The following is a 16,837-nucleotide window of genomic DNA, read 5'->3' as shown; positions in this document are numbered from 1 at the left end:
TCACTGCAGCCTCGAACTCCTGGGCTCAAGCAATCCTCCTGCTTCAGCCTCCCAAAATGCTGTAGGTCACAGGTATGACGCACCCACCCGGCCTAATTTTTATTATTATTTGTAGAGATGGGATGTCACTGTGTTGCCCACGCTCGAACTGCTGGGCTCAAGCAATCCTCCCTCCTCAGCCTCACTGGCAGCTGGGATTACGGGTCCCACCCAGCCTGCTTCTCCTTTTGCAACCCCCAGACCCAGAGGCTCCAGAGCAGGCTCTGGAACAGCGGAAATCTGGCTCCAGCCCACACATTCACCAAATACTGACGCAGCACCCTTGACCTCCAGATGCCCCTGTGCTCTCTTCCGCGTCCAGACTGCGGGGAGAGAGGGGTCCTCCAGGCCAAAGGGAGGGAGGTCTCCGGGAGGTCCCCGCGGTCCTGGAGGCAGGTGCGCGGGGCCCGGATGTGATCATGCGTGAGCGTGGGAGAAAGGCAGGGCTGGGCCTGCGGGAGCGCGGCCTTGCGGTTCCCAGGACTCCTCTCCGGGCGCCTCGTCTCGTTACGCCACCCGCAACCCAAGCCAGGGCCCCGGTGACAGCGGCGGGGTGGGCCAGGACCGGGGAGGGGGTGCCCAGCAGCGACCCCCGCGTCCCCCTAAGGCCCGGCGCAGCTCGGAGCCAGGAGCTGGCCCGGCGCGTGGCTTCCCGGAAGGCCCGGCGCAGCCGGAAGGTGGGACGGAGGGCGGGGCCAGCGCCGGGGCCGCCACCAAGGCCTGCGCGACCCTCCGCGGGGCTGGGGCCGGGGCTGGGGAGCTGGGCGGGGAGCCCGGGGCCTGCCAGGCCCGGGCTGCAGCCGCGTCTGATCGCCGAGCGCGCCGCGTAGACCTCCGCTCCCCCAGGTAAAGGAGCGCCCGGAGCCGGGGCGGGGCGCCTCCCAGGCCGCGCCCCGCGAGAGGAGAGGGCACCCCAAGAGCAGGCCTGGAGGCCCGGGAGCGCCTTGGGGAGAGGGTCCCCGCCCTGCCGGGAGCCCGGCCCTCCCGGTGCCGGGGTGGACACTGTTAGTGTAGTCATTGTCCCTATGGAGAAACTGAGGCATGGAGAGGCTGAAGTCACACAAGTAAGCAGCAGAGCTGGGACTAGAGTCCCGGGCCCTGGCTCGCTGTCACCCAGGAGTGGCGTAGGCATGGGTGTGGTGGGTGGGGGTGGGGTGCGGGTGGTGGACGTGGTGGGAGTGGGTGAGGTTGGGTGGGGTGGGGATGTGGATTTGGCGGGGGTGGGGTGCGGAATGTGATGGGTAGGGGTGGGGTAGAGTGGGGGTGGCTGGTGGGGCAGGGGCGGGGCTGGGGGTGGGGTGCTAGGTATTATAAATGTGAAGCGGATCCTGACAGGACACCTGTGGGGCAGCGGAGCTGGGCTGAGCCATATGGGAAGAAAATCTGGGCGCTAGTTTAGATTTGGTCAGGAAGGGTCGTTAATGATTTAGGAGATGAGATTAGTTTTGGGGGTGGCAGGTAGTTTGTTGAGCTTTTGTTTAGACAGTCTTACTCTGTTGTCCGGGCTGGAGTGCAGTGGCGCGATCTCGGCTCACTGCAACCTCCACCTCCCTCGTTCAAGCAATTCCCCTGCCTCAGCCTCCCTAGTAGCTGGGATTACAGGCGACACCACCAAGCCTGGCTAATTTTTTTGTATTTTTAGTAGAGACGGAGTTTCACCATATCGGCCAGGCTAATCTCAAACTCCTGACCTTGCGATCCACCTGCCTCAGCCTTCTGCAATGCTGGGATTACAGACGTGAGCCACCCCGACCAATTTTTGTATTTTTTAGTAGAGACGGGGTTTCACCATCTTGGAATAGCACCTGTAGTTCCAGCTACTCGGGAGGCCGAGTTGGAAGAATTGCTTGAGGCCAGTTCCCAACCAGCCTAGGCAACATAGGGAGACTGCGTTTCTGGAAACAACAACAACAACAACAACAACAACAACAACAACAAAGCAGGAAGGAAGGGGAGAGGGAAAGAGAGAGAGAGAGAGAGAACGAAAGAGAAAGAAAAGGAAGGAAGGAAGAAAGGAAGGAAGGAAAGAAAGAAAAAAGAAAGAGGGATACTTTGAGAAGCTTTGAAGTGATCTGTTTATTGATCAAGTAGATAGGTAAGGTGCATGCTGCCAGGAGGAGCTGGGGTAGGGAGGGCAGGGCCCTGCTGTATGGGGGTGGGCAGCGGACGGCCCCTGCTCAGCCCTGGCCTCCATTGCTACACAGAATGGCAGGTCCAGTGTGATCTGGTCTTCTGATTTTTCAGGAGAAATCAGGAATCTGAGGTGCATGCAAAATCTCCTGATTTTTAAATATTGGCAACTAATTTGTTTTAAAAAAACAACAACTATGAGCTAATCCAAAACTGTTTGCTGGTGGGATCCACCTACTGCCTTTGCGCTGGGGTATGGAGAGGTGGGAGGTCAATGTTGACAAGAGCCAGATCTAATTTTTTGGTAAAGAACAGGGTACTTGGAGGTCAGATAGCTCTCTTCATAGCTATCTGAAGCCTTCCTCTCCCTTATCTCTTACAATCTGGTCCAAACTCAGAAAGCTAGGCTGCTCTCGGTGAGATGGGCTTGTCTCCATCTCTGTCTACCTCTCAGAGCAGCCTGGGCGCCTGCAAGAAACCAGGGCTTCCAGTTGGCATTTGCCTTCCCTGTGGCTGGCAGATGGGCTTCCTGTGATCAAGGCCTGGCATGTGGATAAATCTGAGTGTGATACAGTGGGGGGGGGGGGGAGCCACACTCCCACCCCCTAAGGTCTGTCCCCATCCTCCCTCCTCACCCACTTCCCTGTCATTTACAGACAAAGGCAGCCTTGCGGTGGGAGAAGGAGCAGGGTGGGCTTCCCTCTCAATCTGGTGAGCCTGGAGAATTCAGGAAGCTGAGCTTTTTAGCAAGGGCTCAGGAGATGGAGTTACTAACCTTTCTTCCCCAACAAGAGCCTGTTAATGCTCTAACTTCTGAAATGATTACTGCAAAGAAATTAAACCTTGGATGGAGTCAGCCACAACATCTCTACCCGTGGTGCTGGACTATTAAAACACAGTGACTTCCTCTGCCTGCCCTCACACACGCAGTGATAGCTGCTGGCCCTCCCGTTCTGCAGAACCCTGGGCTTGTGTCTCAGTGAAACCTGCCTCATTGTCTGAGATATCACTGAAGTTCTGGGTCTCATGGCCAAGGAAATCAAGGACGCAGACACTCCAGAGGGTAGGTTAGAGCAGAAGTTTAATAAGTGAAAGAAAGAAAGCTCTCTGGATCAGAGAGGGGTCCCAGAAAGATGGGTTGCCATTTTACAGTGAAATGCAAGGGTTTTTGTAGAAAAGCTGGTGGGAGGGGTGCTTCATTTACATAAGGTGCGAATTTCTGAGTCCCTCGCCCCACCCTTTCTAGTGCACATGTGGGCTTCTTAGCCTGAGTTACTACTCCATGTTGCTTATTTCTTCCTACTGTGCATGTGTGAAAAAGGTTGGGGGGTGGAGGTAGAACACTCCAAGGTAGACATGCCTGCTCCAGGGTAGCTCTTCTTATCAGTGCCATGCAAGCCTCTGTGTCTGAGTATTTCTTTTTTCTTTTTTTTTTGAGACGGAGTCCCACTCTGCCGCCAGGATGGAGTGCAGTGGCGTGATCTCAGCTCACTGCAACCTCCGCCTCCCAGGTTCAAGTGGTTCTCCTGCCTCAGCCTCCCAAGTAGCTGGGATTACAGGCGAGCACCACGACACCTGGCTAATTTTTGTATTTTTTTAGTAGAGATGGGTTTTCACCATGTTGGCCAGGATAATCTCGATCTCTTGACCTCGTGATCTGCCCACCTCGGCCTCCCAAAGTGCTGGGATTACAAGCGTGAGCCACCGTGCCCGGCCGTGTCTTGAGTATTTCTAAGAAGGGAGAGGACTGTGCTTACTGGGGCCCACCATATGTCTGTATGTCACACAGGGGACCCCGTTTCTGTGTTAGAGCTTGCCTTCCTTATCTGTGTTTCCTGAAAGGGCAACGACTTCTTAGGCTGCTTTTTGTTAGAAGGGAATTCTGCCAAGGACCCTTGCCCTAACTATTTGCCTAATTGATTTCTCTCTCTCCTCTCACATTGATGCTGGCCTGGCTGGAGCAGGTAGAGCTGGAAGTAGCATTTTTGCAAGGACATCTCTTTAGCCTCTGTAGATTTTCACTTAAAGTCATTCGGAGCAGGTCGGAAGCTAGGTTTTTTTTTGGGGGGGTAGCCAGTAGAGCTAAAGTGGTTATGTATCTGTTTCCTGCCTTCCTTCTTTCCACTTCTACATGCATTTTCTTGCTGTGCAGAAACTGTTTTGAGAGTGCAGACCCAAAACTGCAGAAAACCTGTTTTGGGAGTGGTGTCTGGGCGCTGGCCTGGAAGCCAGCCTTGCAGACCAAGCATGGCAGGGCTCAGGGTCTTCATGCCCTGGGAAAGGGAGGTTCCTTGCAGCCTCCAAAGGGGCCCTCCTGAGACCTGGGCAGTGCCTCTCTTTTTCCAATATAATTGACAAATGAAAAGCTGGATATAAACCAGAACTAAGCTCAAAGGTGATTAGATATTTTACACCAGGATTTTGAGCTTTTTGTAAGATTTTACTATAAAATTATTTCCTTTGGTTACTTTAATATGTACTTGAAATATATCTCATTTTGTGCTGGATGTGGTGGCTCACGCCCGTAATCCTAGCACTTTGAGAGGCCAAGGCAGGCAGATCACCTGAGGCCAGGAGTTCAAGACCAGCCTGGCCAACATGGTGAAACCCCATCTCTACTAAAAATACAAAAATTATCCAGGTGTGGTGGTGCATGTCTGTAGTCCCAGCTATTCGGGAGGTTGAGGCAGGAGAATCGCTTGAACGTGGGAGGCGGAGGCTGCAGTGAGCCGAGATCGCGCCACTACACTCCAGCCTAGGTGACGGAGCAGACTCTGTCTCAAAAAAAAAAAAAAACAAAAAAAACCTCTCTGTATATCTCTATCTAGCTATCTATGTCATTTTGTTTGTGTGATAGCTTTTCAGGACCATGGTGACTGGATAAATCAGGTTCTGCGCTCTGTCTTCCCATTTCCAGGTGGCTTCTGCCTGTTCAGTCCTGACACTGTTATAATGCCATTTTATTGTTTAGACATTTGTATGTAAACAAATCTTGACCACTGGAATAGTGGAAGGGGGTTCTCTTCTGGGGAGAAGGAGGAGGCATTCAACCTGTCAGCAAGCAAAGGAGCTGGGCAGGGCCTGGAAACCAGGAGACCAGGTTTTGGGAGACCCAGGGCACAGGGTAGCCAGAGCGGGGACCCCCAGGCCTGAGTGCTCCTCCAGTCCCTTATGTGAGCAGGGCTCACAAGGCCTGCCCTCCCACTGCCTCTCATACTCCATGGGGACAAAAAGACATATCTAGGGGTGCTTGTTTGCAATTTCTGAATTTGAAGACTGAGTAACGAATGTCAGAGTCCTGCGTTATGCCCTCTTGGGGTCTTGCTGCCCAAAGTGAGATCAGAGGAGCACTTTGGGGGCTTGTTGGAAATGCAGAATCTTACCCTCCCATACTGGCTGTATCTGACAAGGTTTTCAGTGATTCCTGTGAACTTGTGGAGAATTACAGGTCTAATGTGTACCAATGGGGAAAAAGAAGGGAAATTTACAGGGGCAGGAGCGTAGAATGCTCTCCTGGGACTGCAGAGAAGTTCTGAGGACCTGACTTTGTGGTCCTCTCATGGAATCATGGGTTTGTTCTCTGGGCTCAAAATTGTATCCCAGGATTGGGAGAGCAATTTTACAGTAGGGACTTCTGCTTCTGGATCATCCTTGGGTCAGAAAAGCACACATGTCTGGGTACGGTGGCCCACACCTGTAATCCCAGCACTCTGGGAGGCTGAGGCAGGAAGATTGCTTGAGCTCAGGAAGTCAAGACCAAGCTGGGCAACATTGCGAGACCCTGTCTCTATGAAAACAAAAAATTAGCTGAGCGTAGTGTTGCATGCCTTTAGCCCCAGCTACTCAGGAGACTGAGGTGGGAGGATCACTGTAGCCCAGGAGTTCAAGGCTGCAGTCAGCCATGATCGCACCACTGCACACCAGCTTGGGCAACAAGAGACACTGTCTCTTAAAAACAAACGAACAAACAACAACAAACAAAACAAAAAAACCTCATAAAACATATAACCCAAAGATATTAAGGCCAAATGTAGTGGCTCGCGCCTGTAATCCTAACACTTTGAGAGGCTAAGGCAGGAGGATCTCTTGAGCCCAGGAGTTCAAGACCAGCCTGGGCAACATAGTAGTCATCTCTACTAAAAATAAAAATAAAATTAGCTGGGCATGGTGATTGCATACCTGTAGTCCCATCTACTCAAAAGGCTGAGGTGGGAGGATCGCTTGAGCCCAGGAGGTCGAGGCTGCAGTGAGTTGTGATTGTGCCACTGCACTCCAGCCTGGGCAACAAAGCAAGACCCCACCTCAAAAAAAAAAAAAAAGATAATAAGCAATAGAATCTATCCATAACTTCCTCAGTTGAATTGCTGTAGCACCTGTTTCAATATTTCCACCTAGAATGAAATGGGAAGTGCTGGTGAGAAAGGGAAGTACTGCTGGAGCCTTGGGCTCAGCCAGAGCTCTAAGGAGACCCCCCACCTCGTGGCCCCTTTGATTTTCTCAGCCTTTGGGCTCTCCAGAGCCCGTCCCTCCCTGCCCTGGCTCCAGCATGGCACACATTTTCCCTACCCTGGAGGATTGTGCTAAAGGTCTACTCGCCCATCCGTGTGTCTATTCATATGTATTGCAAAGCCTGGGAATGATTTCATGTATTTTTTCTCCAGTTGCTTTGTCTCCCTGCTTTATCTTTTCCCTGCTTTTAGTGTCCCGTGGGTACAACTATGTTGACTTTTAAGAACAGTTGCTTAAGGCAGCCCAGTGTGTGTGTTAGTAACAGTGTTCGTTCAGAGCCATCCTGGGTCAGGAGCCTGCAGGCTTCCAGACTTATGCCAGGCACTTCCTGCCCATCCTGCTGGCACTGTCTGAGAGTCCAGCCTGTAGGGACTGTCTCCGTCTTAGAAGGGAGGTATCTGACCTTCTGCTCAGGGCCCACTGCAGGTCAGTGCCCGTGTGGTTACAGGGTCCCATCCCTTCCCCGGCTCTGGCTTGGCCTCAGCTCAGATGCCTCACGCCGGGACTTCCCGGTCTCTGCTGGGCTTTGTGTGCAGGGCATTCCCCGGGCCAGTGCAAAGGCCACTGATGCCAGAAGGGTCAGACCACCTCCCTTGTGATGAACCAGCAGAACATGTGGCCGGGTTGCTCCTTAATCTGTCGTAAGTCAGAAGTTAATCAGAGGGCAAAGAAGACCTTTCATCCACTCAGCTGCTGCTATTTGCTTATTCACTAACTGCTGCCTGCCCTGTCTGTGGGAACTTTCCACCGTCTGGATGCTGTCTGTCATACAGGCGCTTGGAGCTGCTGAGCTTTCCTGAAAAGGGGGACCCTTCCTTAAAACTCTAGGAGCTAGAGTGGCATTGTGATGGAAATACTCTTATGCTCATTGAAACTGTCCCTCTGAACTTCTCCCTCGAAGGCCCGCCACGATGACTATCATGGTGGAGGACATCATGAAGCTGCTGTGCTCCCTTGCTGGGGAGAGGAAGATGAAGGCTGCTGTCAAGCACTCTGGGAAGGGTGCCCTGGTCACAGGGGCCGTGGCCTTCGTCGGGGGTTTGGTGGGCGGCCCACCGGGACTCGCCGTTGGTAAGTGCAGGTGTCTCACAGAGATAGCCAGCCTCAGGGATGTCATAAAAGGGCCGTTGAAACACAGGGAGAAGGCCAGGCACAGTGGCTCATGCCTGTAATCCCATCACTTTGGGAGGCCGAGGCGGGCGGATCACTTGAGGTCAGGAGTTTGAGAGTAGCCTGGCCAACATGGTGAAACCCCGTCTCTACTAAAAATACAAAAAATAGCTAGGCGTGGTGGCGGGTGTCTGGTGTCTGTAATCCCAGCTACTCGGGAGGCTGAGGCAGGAGAATCACTTAAACCCGGGAGGCAAAGATTGCAGTGAGCCAAGATCATGCCATTGTACTCCAGCCTGGGTGACTGAACGAGACGCTATCTCAAAGAAAAAAAAAAAAAAAAGGAAAAAGAAAAAAGAAAAGAAACACAGGGAGAAATGAACTTGTACAAGTGGTGCCATGCGCCTTGTGGGAGGAGTTGGTGGAATTAAGGTTGCCTCTGGGAAATGATCTTTGCAGATATAATTTGTCCCATTGGAAATGCAGGCTTCTGTGTGAGTGTCTCAGAAGTGTGGGGCACTCTTGTAAATGGCATCTGTGTCATTTGGGCCTAGAGGCATCTTTCCCCCAGTGCTGGGATCCCAGAATAAGTATCAGAGCAGCAGGCCTCTGAAGATACCAGGGTGTCCTGGGTCCCATGGTGTTCTTCATGACTGCGAGGTCCCTGCAGAAAGGAAACCAGGGAGGAGGCTGGGAGGGGCCATGCACCTTCTCAGCACATACGGTGTGGCCATTTCATGTGAGCCAGCTCACTCTGAGAGAGCTCCCTCGTTCTGAAAGAGACCACCAAAATAACTGCCTTTCACCCTTAGAGGGCCTGCCCACCTCCTTTACCACCTGCTTTTTTCTTTCCTTTTTGAGACCGAGTCTTATTCTGTCACCCAGACTGGAGTGCAGTGGCATGATCTCGGCTCACCGCAACCGCTGCCTCGCGGGTTCAAGTGATTCTCCTGCCTCAGCCTCCTGAGTAGCTGGGACTACGGGTGTGTGCCACCACACCCGGCTAATTTTTGTATTTTTAGTAGAGACAGGGTTTTGTCCTTTTGGCCAGGCTGGTCTCAAACTCCTGGCCACAAGCGATCCACCTGCCTGGGCCTCCCGAAGTGCTAGGATTACAGGCGTGAGCCACCGTGCCTGGCCATTTACCACCTGCTTCTATATGAGAATCAATTTCAGGCAATGAATGAAAGTTTGGCTAATTTTTCCACTGTTCCTTGGAGCTAGGATGAAGTTACTTTCTTTGGCTTGGAGAAGGAAGAATTCCTGTGTCCTGAGCCTCAGAAGGTCTACCTGGCCTGGGGCTGTGGCCCAAACCATAGATGGAGTCAGAGAGCTGAACTTTTCTGCTGAGGTTGGCTTCCGTTCCCCAGCTCGCTGGCCGGGTTCCTGCCCTGTTCTTCCCTTCTGTAGTGGGATTGACATTCAAGGACATTTCGTTAAGCTGAGGCTCACACTGAGGAGAAAAATAAATGTGTGGGTGGCCCCAGACCTTCCCTTTCCATATTTTCCTTTCCAAACTCCATGAATTAGTGAGGCCTGACTTCAGCATCTTGCCATCCGGGAAGGAACCGGAGATGGGGGAGACAAGGCTGTTTCCTTCTTCCTCGATGACACTGTGCATCTGTGCCCCCACCTCCATCTCAGTGCTCAGGGGAAGGCTTTGGGGATCATTTTATCATTTAGCTGCACCCAGATGCTATTTTGGGAGCACATATTTTATTCAGATTGAGTAAAAGCTGGTGGAGAACAGGATGTCCACTAAGAGAGCCCGGGGGATTCACTACTTCCAGTCCCTGGTCATGGGCGGGACCATCATTTTACCCTGAAAACAAAGGAATTTTCTCCTCTCCAAAGAGCCAGTAATTTGCTGGTCGATATTCCTGGCGACTTTTTGCATTAAGTGCTGCTCTAAATCAAATATTGATGTTCTCATAAAGGTTTAGTGCACATGAGTGCAACTCTTGTCGACTTGGAGCATTTCACTGGTGTCATGGGGAAAAGTTCAGTAAAACTTGTAAATTAGCTGGTTTTCCCTTCCCAGAATGTGCCTTTCTTTTGCAGAGGAGATGAACCCTGTCTGCGTGTGGCATTCAGCCTCTGGGATATGGGGCTGGCCCCAGCTCAGTACCTGGGGTGGTGTCTGCTCCAGGGGCCTCGGTGCTTGGCTTCCAGAAGAAGCAAGCACTGGTTTTGCTGCCTGTTGTCTGAGTCCAGCCTGCCAGTGGGTTCTCTCTGGCCTGGGTTGCATTTTTGAAAGAAACTTTTCATTTCCCAATAATATTAGGTTTACAGAGAAGTCGTGAAGATAGTACAAAGGATTCCTGTATATCTTCCATCCAGTTTCGGTTCTCCTAGCGATCACATGTATTACTGTATGCTTGTCAAAACTAAAATGGGCTGGGTGCAGTGGCCCATGCCTCTGTAGTCTCAGCACTTTGGGAGGCTTGAGGCTGAAAGATTGCTTGAGCCCAGCAGTTCGAGACCGGACTGGGCCACATAATGAGACCCCGTCTCTACGAAAAATAAAAAAAAAAAAATTAGCCAGGCATGGTGGTTCATGCCTGTAATCCCAGCTACTTAGGAGGCCAAGGTGGGAGGATTGCTTGAGCCTAAGAGTTTGAGGCTGTAGTGAGGTATGATCACACCACTGCACTCCAACCTGGGCAACAGAGTGAGATTCTGCCTAACGAAAAAAAAAAAAAACCTAAGAAACCAACACCAACGAATACATTACTATTAACCATTCTCCAGACTTGATTTGGGTTTCACCAGTTTCTGCATTAATGGCCTTTTTTTTTTTTTTGGTTTCAGGATCCAGTCTAAGACACCACATTGCATTGAATCACCTGCTTTCTTAGTCTCCTCTGGCCTTTAACACTTTCTCAGACTTTCCTTGTTCACAGCCTTGATAGTTTTGAGGAGTACTGGGCAGGTATTTCGTAGAACATCTCTCAGTTTGAATTTGCCAGTTGTGTTTAGGATGGGACTGGAGTTAGGAGTCTTTAGGAGACATGCCTGGGAGGTGACGTGCCCCTCTCCCTTGTCTTGCATTAATTCTGGGGGTATGTGATATTCACATGACGTCAGTGATATTCACCTTGAACACTTGGTTAAGGGCATGTTTGCTGGGTTTTTCCACTGCAAAGTTTCTGTTTCCCTTTCCATACTCTGTCTGTTGAAAGTGAGTCACTAAGTCTAGTGGGCTTCATCTTTAAATATCTGATTGGTGATATTTAAAAATTGTGAGATGTTTTAAAGCTACAAATCTGGTATTTTGTGTGGTAGCAATGAACTGGCGTGAAGTAGCCACTGCCACTCAATAGGAACTAAGCTGTCCGGCTCTTCTGTGTCCTGGGCCTCGGAAGGTCCATGCGATTCAAGGCTTGGTTGGCCCAGACTATAGACTGGGATGAAGTCAGAGCCTGCCACCCATCCAACCTCAGCAGGGGAGAGGCCGGGTAAGGCCCAACCGCCCCTTCACTCTTCTTAGTTCCTCCCTGGCTCTCGGAGGCACCTGACTTTGGACCCCTTCCCTAGGGCACCTTCCCCTCCTCTGCACCATATTCTGCACGTGGCCTCTTCAGGTAGAACTTTCTGTGGATACAAGGTCTTTAAGTCCCAGAATATCATGACATAGCCTTGGCAATGAGTTTACATTGAACAATAATGTTTCTGCCCTTTTAGGGTGGCAGAAGTAGAAATAGTAAGCTACCTTACATTTGATATTTATTTTTATTTTTTTGAGATGGAGTCTCACTCTGTCGCCCAGGCTGGAGTGCAGTGGCACAGTCTTGGCTCACTGCAACCTCTGCCTCCCGGGTTCAAGTGATTCTCCTGCCTCAGGCAGTAGCTGGGATTACAGGCACCCACCACTATGCCTGGCTAATTTTTTGTATTTTCAGTAGAGACAGGGTTTCACCATGTTGGCCAAGCTAGTCTCCAATTCCTGACCTTGTGATTCGCCCACCTCGGCCTCTCAAAGTGCTGGGATTACAGGCGTGAGCCACTGCGCCCGGCCAGTTTGTTATTTATCGATCATACAACTTGGAGGGGATCTATGAAAAGCACTGCTTCAAGAGGAAAGAGCCTCCTTATCTGTCCCCAGGTCCTTTAACCACATGGGCTCACTGAAGATTTTGTAAGTTCAGGGGCAAGGAGCATATCAGCTGCCTGGTGGAGGAAATTCAGTCTCCCCACTGAGGTGGTTTCTTTTTTGGAGACAGAGTCTTGCTCTGTCACCCAGGCTGGAGTGCAGTGGTGTGATCTCGGCTCACTGCAACCTCCACTTCCCGGGTTCAAGTGATTCTCCTGCCTCAGCTTCCAAGTATCTGGGATTACAGGCATGTGCCCCCAAGCCCAGCTAATTTTTGTATTTTTAGTAGAGACGGTGTTTCACCATGTCGGCCAGGCTGGTGTCGAACTCCTGACCTCAGGTGATCCACCTGCCCTGGCCTCCCAAAGTGCTGATATTACAGGCATGAGCCACCGCACCCAGCCTGAGATGGTTTCTCTTGAAAATGCATTTGTGGCTGGTTGTGGTGGCTCATGCCTATAATCCCAGCACTTTGCGGGGCCAAGGTAGGCGGATCACCTGAGGTCAGGAGTTCAAGACCAGCCTGCCAACATGGTGAAACCCTGTTTCTACAAAAATACAAAAATTAGCCAGGTGTGGTGGTGTGCACCTGTAATCCCAGCTACTTGGGAGGCTGAGGTGGGAGAATCGCTTGAACCTGGGAGGCAGAGGTTGCAGCGAGCCAAGATCATGCCATTGCACTCCAGCCTGGGCAACAGAGCAAGACTCCGTCTCAAAAAAAAAAAAAAAAGAAAAAAGAAAAAAGAAAAGAAAAAGAAAATGCATTTGTTTTTCAGCCTTCTCCTTTGTGATTAGAGAGGGATTTTTATGGTAAGCCCAGAAACCTCTGTCAGCTTATGAAGAAGAAAGTGGGCCCAGCACTGAGGTGGGAGATGGGGCAGGCAGGCTTCATTTTGCATCCTTAAATGTGGAGCCCAGGGAATGCATGTTGGGTGTCAATTATCTGAGCCAAATGGACAGAAGACTGCATAAACCTTTGCCCTCCACACTGGCTGGCGGAGCAGGCGTGGCACCGGCTGAGCCCGCTGTAGCCCGCTCATGAATGTGCCTGCTCATGGTGATGGTGGTGTGCACTCAGTGGGAACTTAAGTAAGGCCATCGCTTATGAATAAGACCCGCTAATTGAACGATTCCATGTTTTCTAGGGGGGGCTGTCGGGGGGCTGTTAGGTGCCTGGATGACAAGTGGACAGTTTAAGCCGGTTCCTCAGATCCTAATGGAGCTGCCCCCTGCTGAGCAACAGAGGCTCTTTAACGAAGCCACAGCCATCATCAGGCACCTGGAGTGGACGGACGCCGTGCAGCTGACCGCGCTGGTCATGGGCAGCGAGGCCCTGCAGCAGCAGCTGCTGGCCATGCTGGTGAACTACGTCACCAAGGAGCTGCGGGCCGAGATCCAGTATGATGACTAGGCCGCACCTCTGGGGAGGTGGGGGGGCCCCTTTAGATGACTCTGTGACTCTGAAGAGGTGGCTTGGGAGTTGGGAGAAGCCCGGCAGATGCCCCTGGGGAATCTCCACATCATCAGTGTATTACTAGTAACGTCCTGCTGGAGAGCCCACCGCTGTGCAGTGTCACATTCCAGAAATTACCGATGAAGCAGCATGTGTTGGTGGCATGTGCACTGGCCTGCCGTGACAGCCCTCTGACTGGCCCCCCAGTGAAGAGTAAAGGCCTGCCTGCCGCAGGCTTCGGAGGCGTCTGCTGAGTCCTCTCACCCGCATGGGTCTGGGGAAGTGATCACGCTCAGCCGACGGTCTGACCACACTTCATCCTCCCCCCAGGGCCTTCTCATCTTGGGAGATGACTCCTCTTCCGAGCACCTGCTGCAGGACTGGATCCCACCCCCCTGCGGGCCCTGGGGTCTCAGGGCCTTGGAGCAGCCCATGCTGGAATCATGTTTACCTCCTAGTGCAACCCTCCCCTACCCAGGGACTGTCGAATGGCCCCACGGAGGGGACGGGCGGCCTGCTGAGTGAAGCCACAAATACTGAGTGGACTTGACCCCGGCCCCCACTAGGCTGCACACCTAGACTCGCCCTGCCAGGGCCTCGCTCTTCCCATCTGAAAAGTCATGGTAGTTCTTGAGGTTTACTTCTCAAATGAAATATTTTCAGTAAAAAGTACAGGCATATCTCGGAGATATTGTGGGTTCAGTTCCAGACCACCTCGGTAAAGCCAACATCACAATAAAGCAAGGAAGCGCATTGTTTTAGTTTCCCAGTGCATCTAAGTCATGTTACTGCATATTGCAGTCCACTAAATGTGCAATAGCATTATGTCTAACACATGTACAAACCTTAATTTAAAAATATTTATTGTTCAAAATGCTGACACAGAAACGCAAAGTGAGCACGTGCTGTTGAAAATGGTGCCAAATAGACTTGCCTGATGCCAGGCTGCTACAAACCTTCAATTTAAAAAAAAACACAGTATCCACAAAGCATAGTAGAATGAGGTATGCCTGTATTGCTCTTTCTGAAGTGGTGTGATATAAACCATCTCTAAGAAATGTTTCTACCCTAAAGATTTCCCCAGTACAGTCAGCTCTCCGTAACTGTGGTCTCCACATTTAGATCCAAACAGCCTTGGATAGGAAATATTTGAAAAAAGAAATTGCATTGGTACTGAACATGTACAGACCTTTTTTTCTTGCCATTATTCCCTAAACAATGTGGTGTAGCATATTTACATAGCATTTATATTGTATTTGGTATTATAAGAAATCTAGAGATGATTTAAATTATACAGGAAGGTGTGCGTAGGTTACATGCAAACGCTATGCCATTGCCCATCAGGGACTTGAGCATCCTCAGATGTCGGTGTCTGAGGGTTGAGGTTGCAGTCCTGGAACCCATCCCCATGGATACTGAGGCATAGCTGTACTGTGTGTTTTCACTTTACTTTCAGAACTACGACTTGAATGTGATCGATTACAATAAATGTTTTTCTAAAAAGCCATTTTCCCACATATTATGTGTAAAATATCTCTAACATTCAAAGTCTTACAAATGGAACAAGAGGGAAGGTACCGGATTTGTGGCTTTAAAGAATGCAAGAGTAGGTCAGGCGAGGTGGCTCATGCTTGTAATGCCAGCACTTTTGGAGGCCAAAGTGGGAGGATCGCTTGAGGCCAAGAGTTTGAAACTAGCCTGCGCAATATAGTGGGACCTCCATCTCTACAAACAATGTTATTCCTTGGTCCCCAGGTCCTGGGGCAGGGCAGGGACTTGGGGCTCTCCTCTCAGGCCCTGGAGGCTCAGAGGGAGGCACTTCTGCTGAGGCCCCGCTTATAGGAAAGCTCAGTATCCTGGCACCTCCATGTGTGTAAGGACGTCAGGGTGAATTATAACCCATGGTGATTAAGGAAGGGCCGAGCCTTTCTCTTGCAGAGCGATTGCTCTTCTGCTGGCCTCGTCTAGCACAAATCAGGTGCCCTAGCACAGGCCACACTCCTGGAGTTAATGAAGCCACTTTAATCATTTATATGCCACTTAAGTTGATGGGGGACAGGGCAGGGGTGGGAAGGAGGGGTTGTCTGTCTGTGAAAACTGAGTGTGGCTTTTCTTGTTGAACTGATCATTCCTGCTCTTCCTGCAAATAAGTCCTGCATACGGTCCCTGGGACTAAAAATGGAAAATCACAGCATGCCCCCTCCCAATTTTGTATAGCTTTAGTGGGCCCTAAAGTTGCCCGTTTTTAGTGTAAAGGAAAAAACGTTGATTTGCAGATATCGTGAGAATGAAACCTCAACAAAGATGTTTGGTTCAGTGCTTCAAAGTTGGGGGACACTTTTTCCATGTTGAACAAATGCCAACTTCTCCGGTTGCTTACAGCAAATCCTTCTGGAACAATCGGGGCTGAAATTGAGTTCCCTTTGTTAGGCAATTGGGCCCCATTCATTCTTACTCGTGCATCAGGTCCTGGTCTGTGTCAGGCCCAGGGGACACAGGTGGTCCTAGCTCAGAGGCCCAGTGTCCACTGCAGCCCCTCCCACAGCCTGCCCACCCCTACCGCACGGAAAAATGCCCAGGGAGGAGATGGTCCAACTCCTGACCAGTTTTGTGTCTGATGGAGCAGGCCTTGCTGAGTGAAGACGCTGGAACTAGCTGGGTCCTGGGGTGACTTGGAGGCTTTGGGCCTAAAAGGGCAGCCTGAACCTGGAGTCTCATCTCCCCCAGGAGCCGAAAGCACTTTTCTTGATTTCCCCCAGGAAATCAAGCGCTGCTTCTCAGCTCCTGTGGTTTTAGTATTTATATATCTGTATCTTCTTTGTAGAAATTTATTTATTTTTGAATAAGTAATACCTGCCTGGTAAAAATTTAAAAGGTACGGGAGGGTGCAAGCTGCAAGGGAAGGCCTTCTCCCATGCCGACCCCAGAGGCAGACACTGTTACCAATTTCATGTGTATTCCTTTAACTCTGTTTTAAAGTAAGTCTCTGAAAACTGTTCATTTCCTTTTGTCAGTATTTCTTGCTGAAAACCTAGAAAAACCCAGAAAAGTATAATGAAATAAAAACTACAAATTTCACAACCCAGAAAACTGCTGGTAACAGATTTGGTGTCTTTCCTGCAATTATTTTAATGCTATGTAGGTATACATATATTTTTTTCTTTTTTTTTTTTTTGAGATGGAGTCTCGCACTGTCGCCCGGGCTGGAGTGCAGTAGCGCCATCTTGGTTCACTGCAAGCTCTGCCTCCTGGGTTCAAGCCATTCTCCTGCCTCAGCCTCCCGAGTAGCTTCGACTACAGTCGCCCACCACCATGCCCGGCTAATTTTTATTTTTTTTATTTATTTTTTTATTTTTAGTAGAGACGGGGTTTCACCGTGTTAGCCAGGATGGTCTCAATCTCCTTACCTCGTGATCTGCCCACCTCAGCCTCCCAAAGTGCTGGGATTACAGGCGTGAGCCACTGCGCCCGGCATATGTATGTATATTTCTAACGTACTTGCC

At 50.7% G+C, this 16,837-nt stretch overlaps 1 protein-coding gene across 6 annotated transcripts; it reads left to right on the top strand.

The window, feature by feature from the left end:
• Window positions 1–479: 479 nt before the first annotated feature.
• On the top strand, window positions 480–16,424 carry C20H19orf12 (chromosome 20 C19orf12 homolog). Of its 6 annotated transcripts, XM_063701199.1 has the most exons (4): window positions 802–885; window positions 1,682–3,232; window positions 7,580–7,749; window positions 13,027–16,424. In XM_063701199.1, exons 3-4 carry the CDS (start codon window positions 7,590–7,592, stop codon window positions 13,290–13,292), a joined length of 426 nt encoding a protein of 141 aa, XP_063557269.1. In that variant the 5' UTR covers window positions 802–885; window positions 1,682–3,232; window positions 7,580–7,589; the 3' UTR covers window positions 13,293–16,424. The 6 variants fall into 6 exon arrangements, with proteins under 6 accessions (XP_030860158.1, XP_055228319.1, XP_063557269.1 ...); XM_031004298.3 differs by lacking the exon at window positions 1,682–3,232 and having other exon boundaries at window positions 480–885; XM_031004297.3 differs by lacking the exons at window positions 802–885; window positions 1,682–3,232 and adding an exon at window positions 898–1,103.
• The last annotated feature ends 413 nt before the right edge of the window (window positions 16,425–16,837 follow it).

Source organism: Gorilla gorilla, chromosome 20, assembly GCF_029281585.2.
Source record: "Gorilla gorilla gorilla isolate KB3781 chromosome 20, NHGRI_mGorGor1-v2.1_pri, whole genome shotgun sequence".
Classification (NCBI taxonomy): domain Eukaryota; kingdom Metazoa; phylum Chordata; class Mammalia; order Primates; family Hominidae; genus Gorilla; species Gorilla gorilla.
The sequence above is the reverse complement of the archived record's forward strand: the minus strand, read 5'-3'. Positions and strand labels throughout refer to the sequence as shown.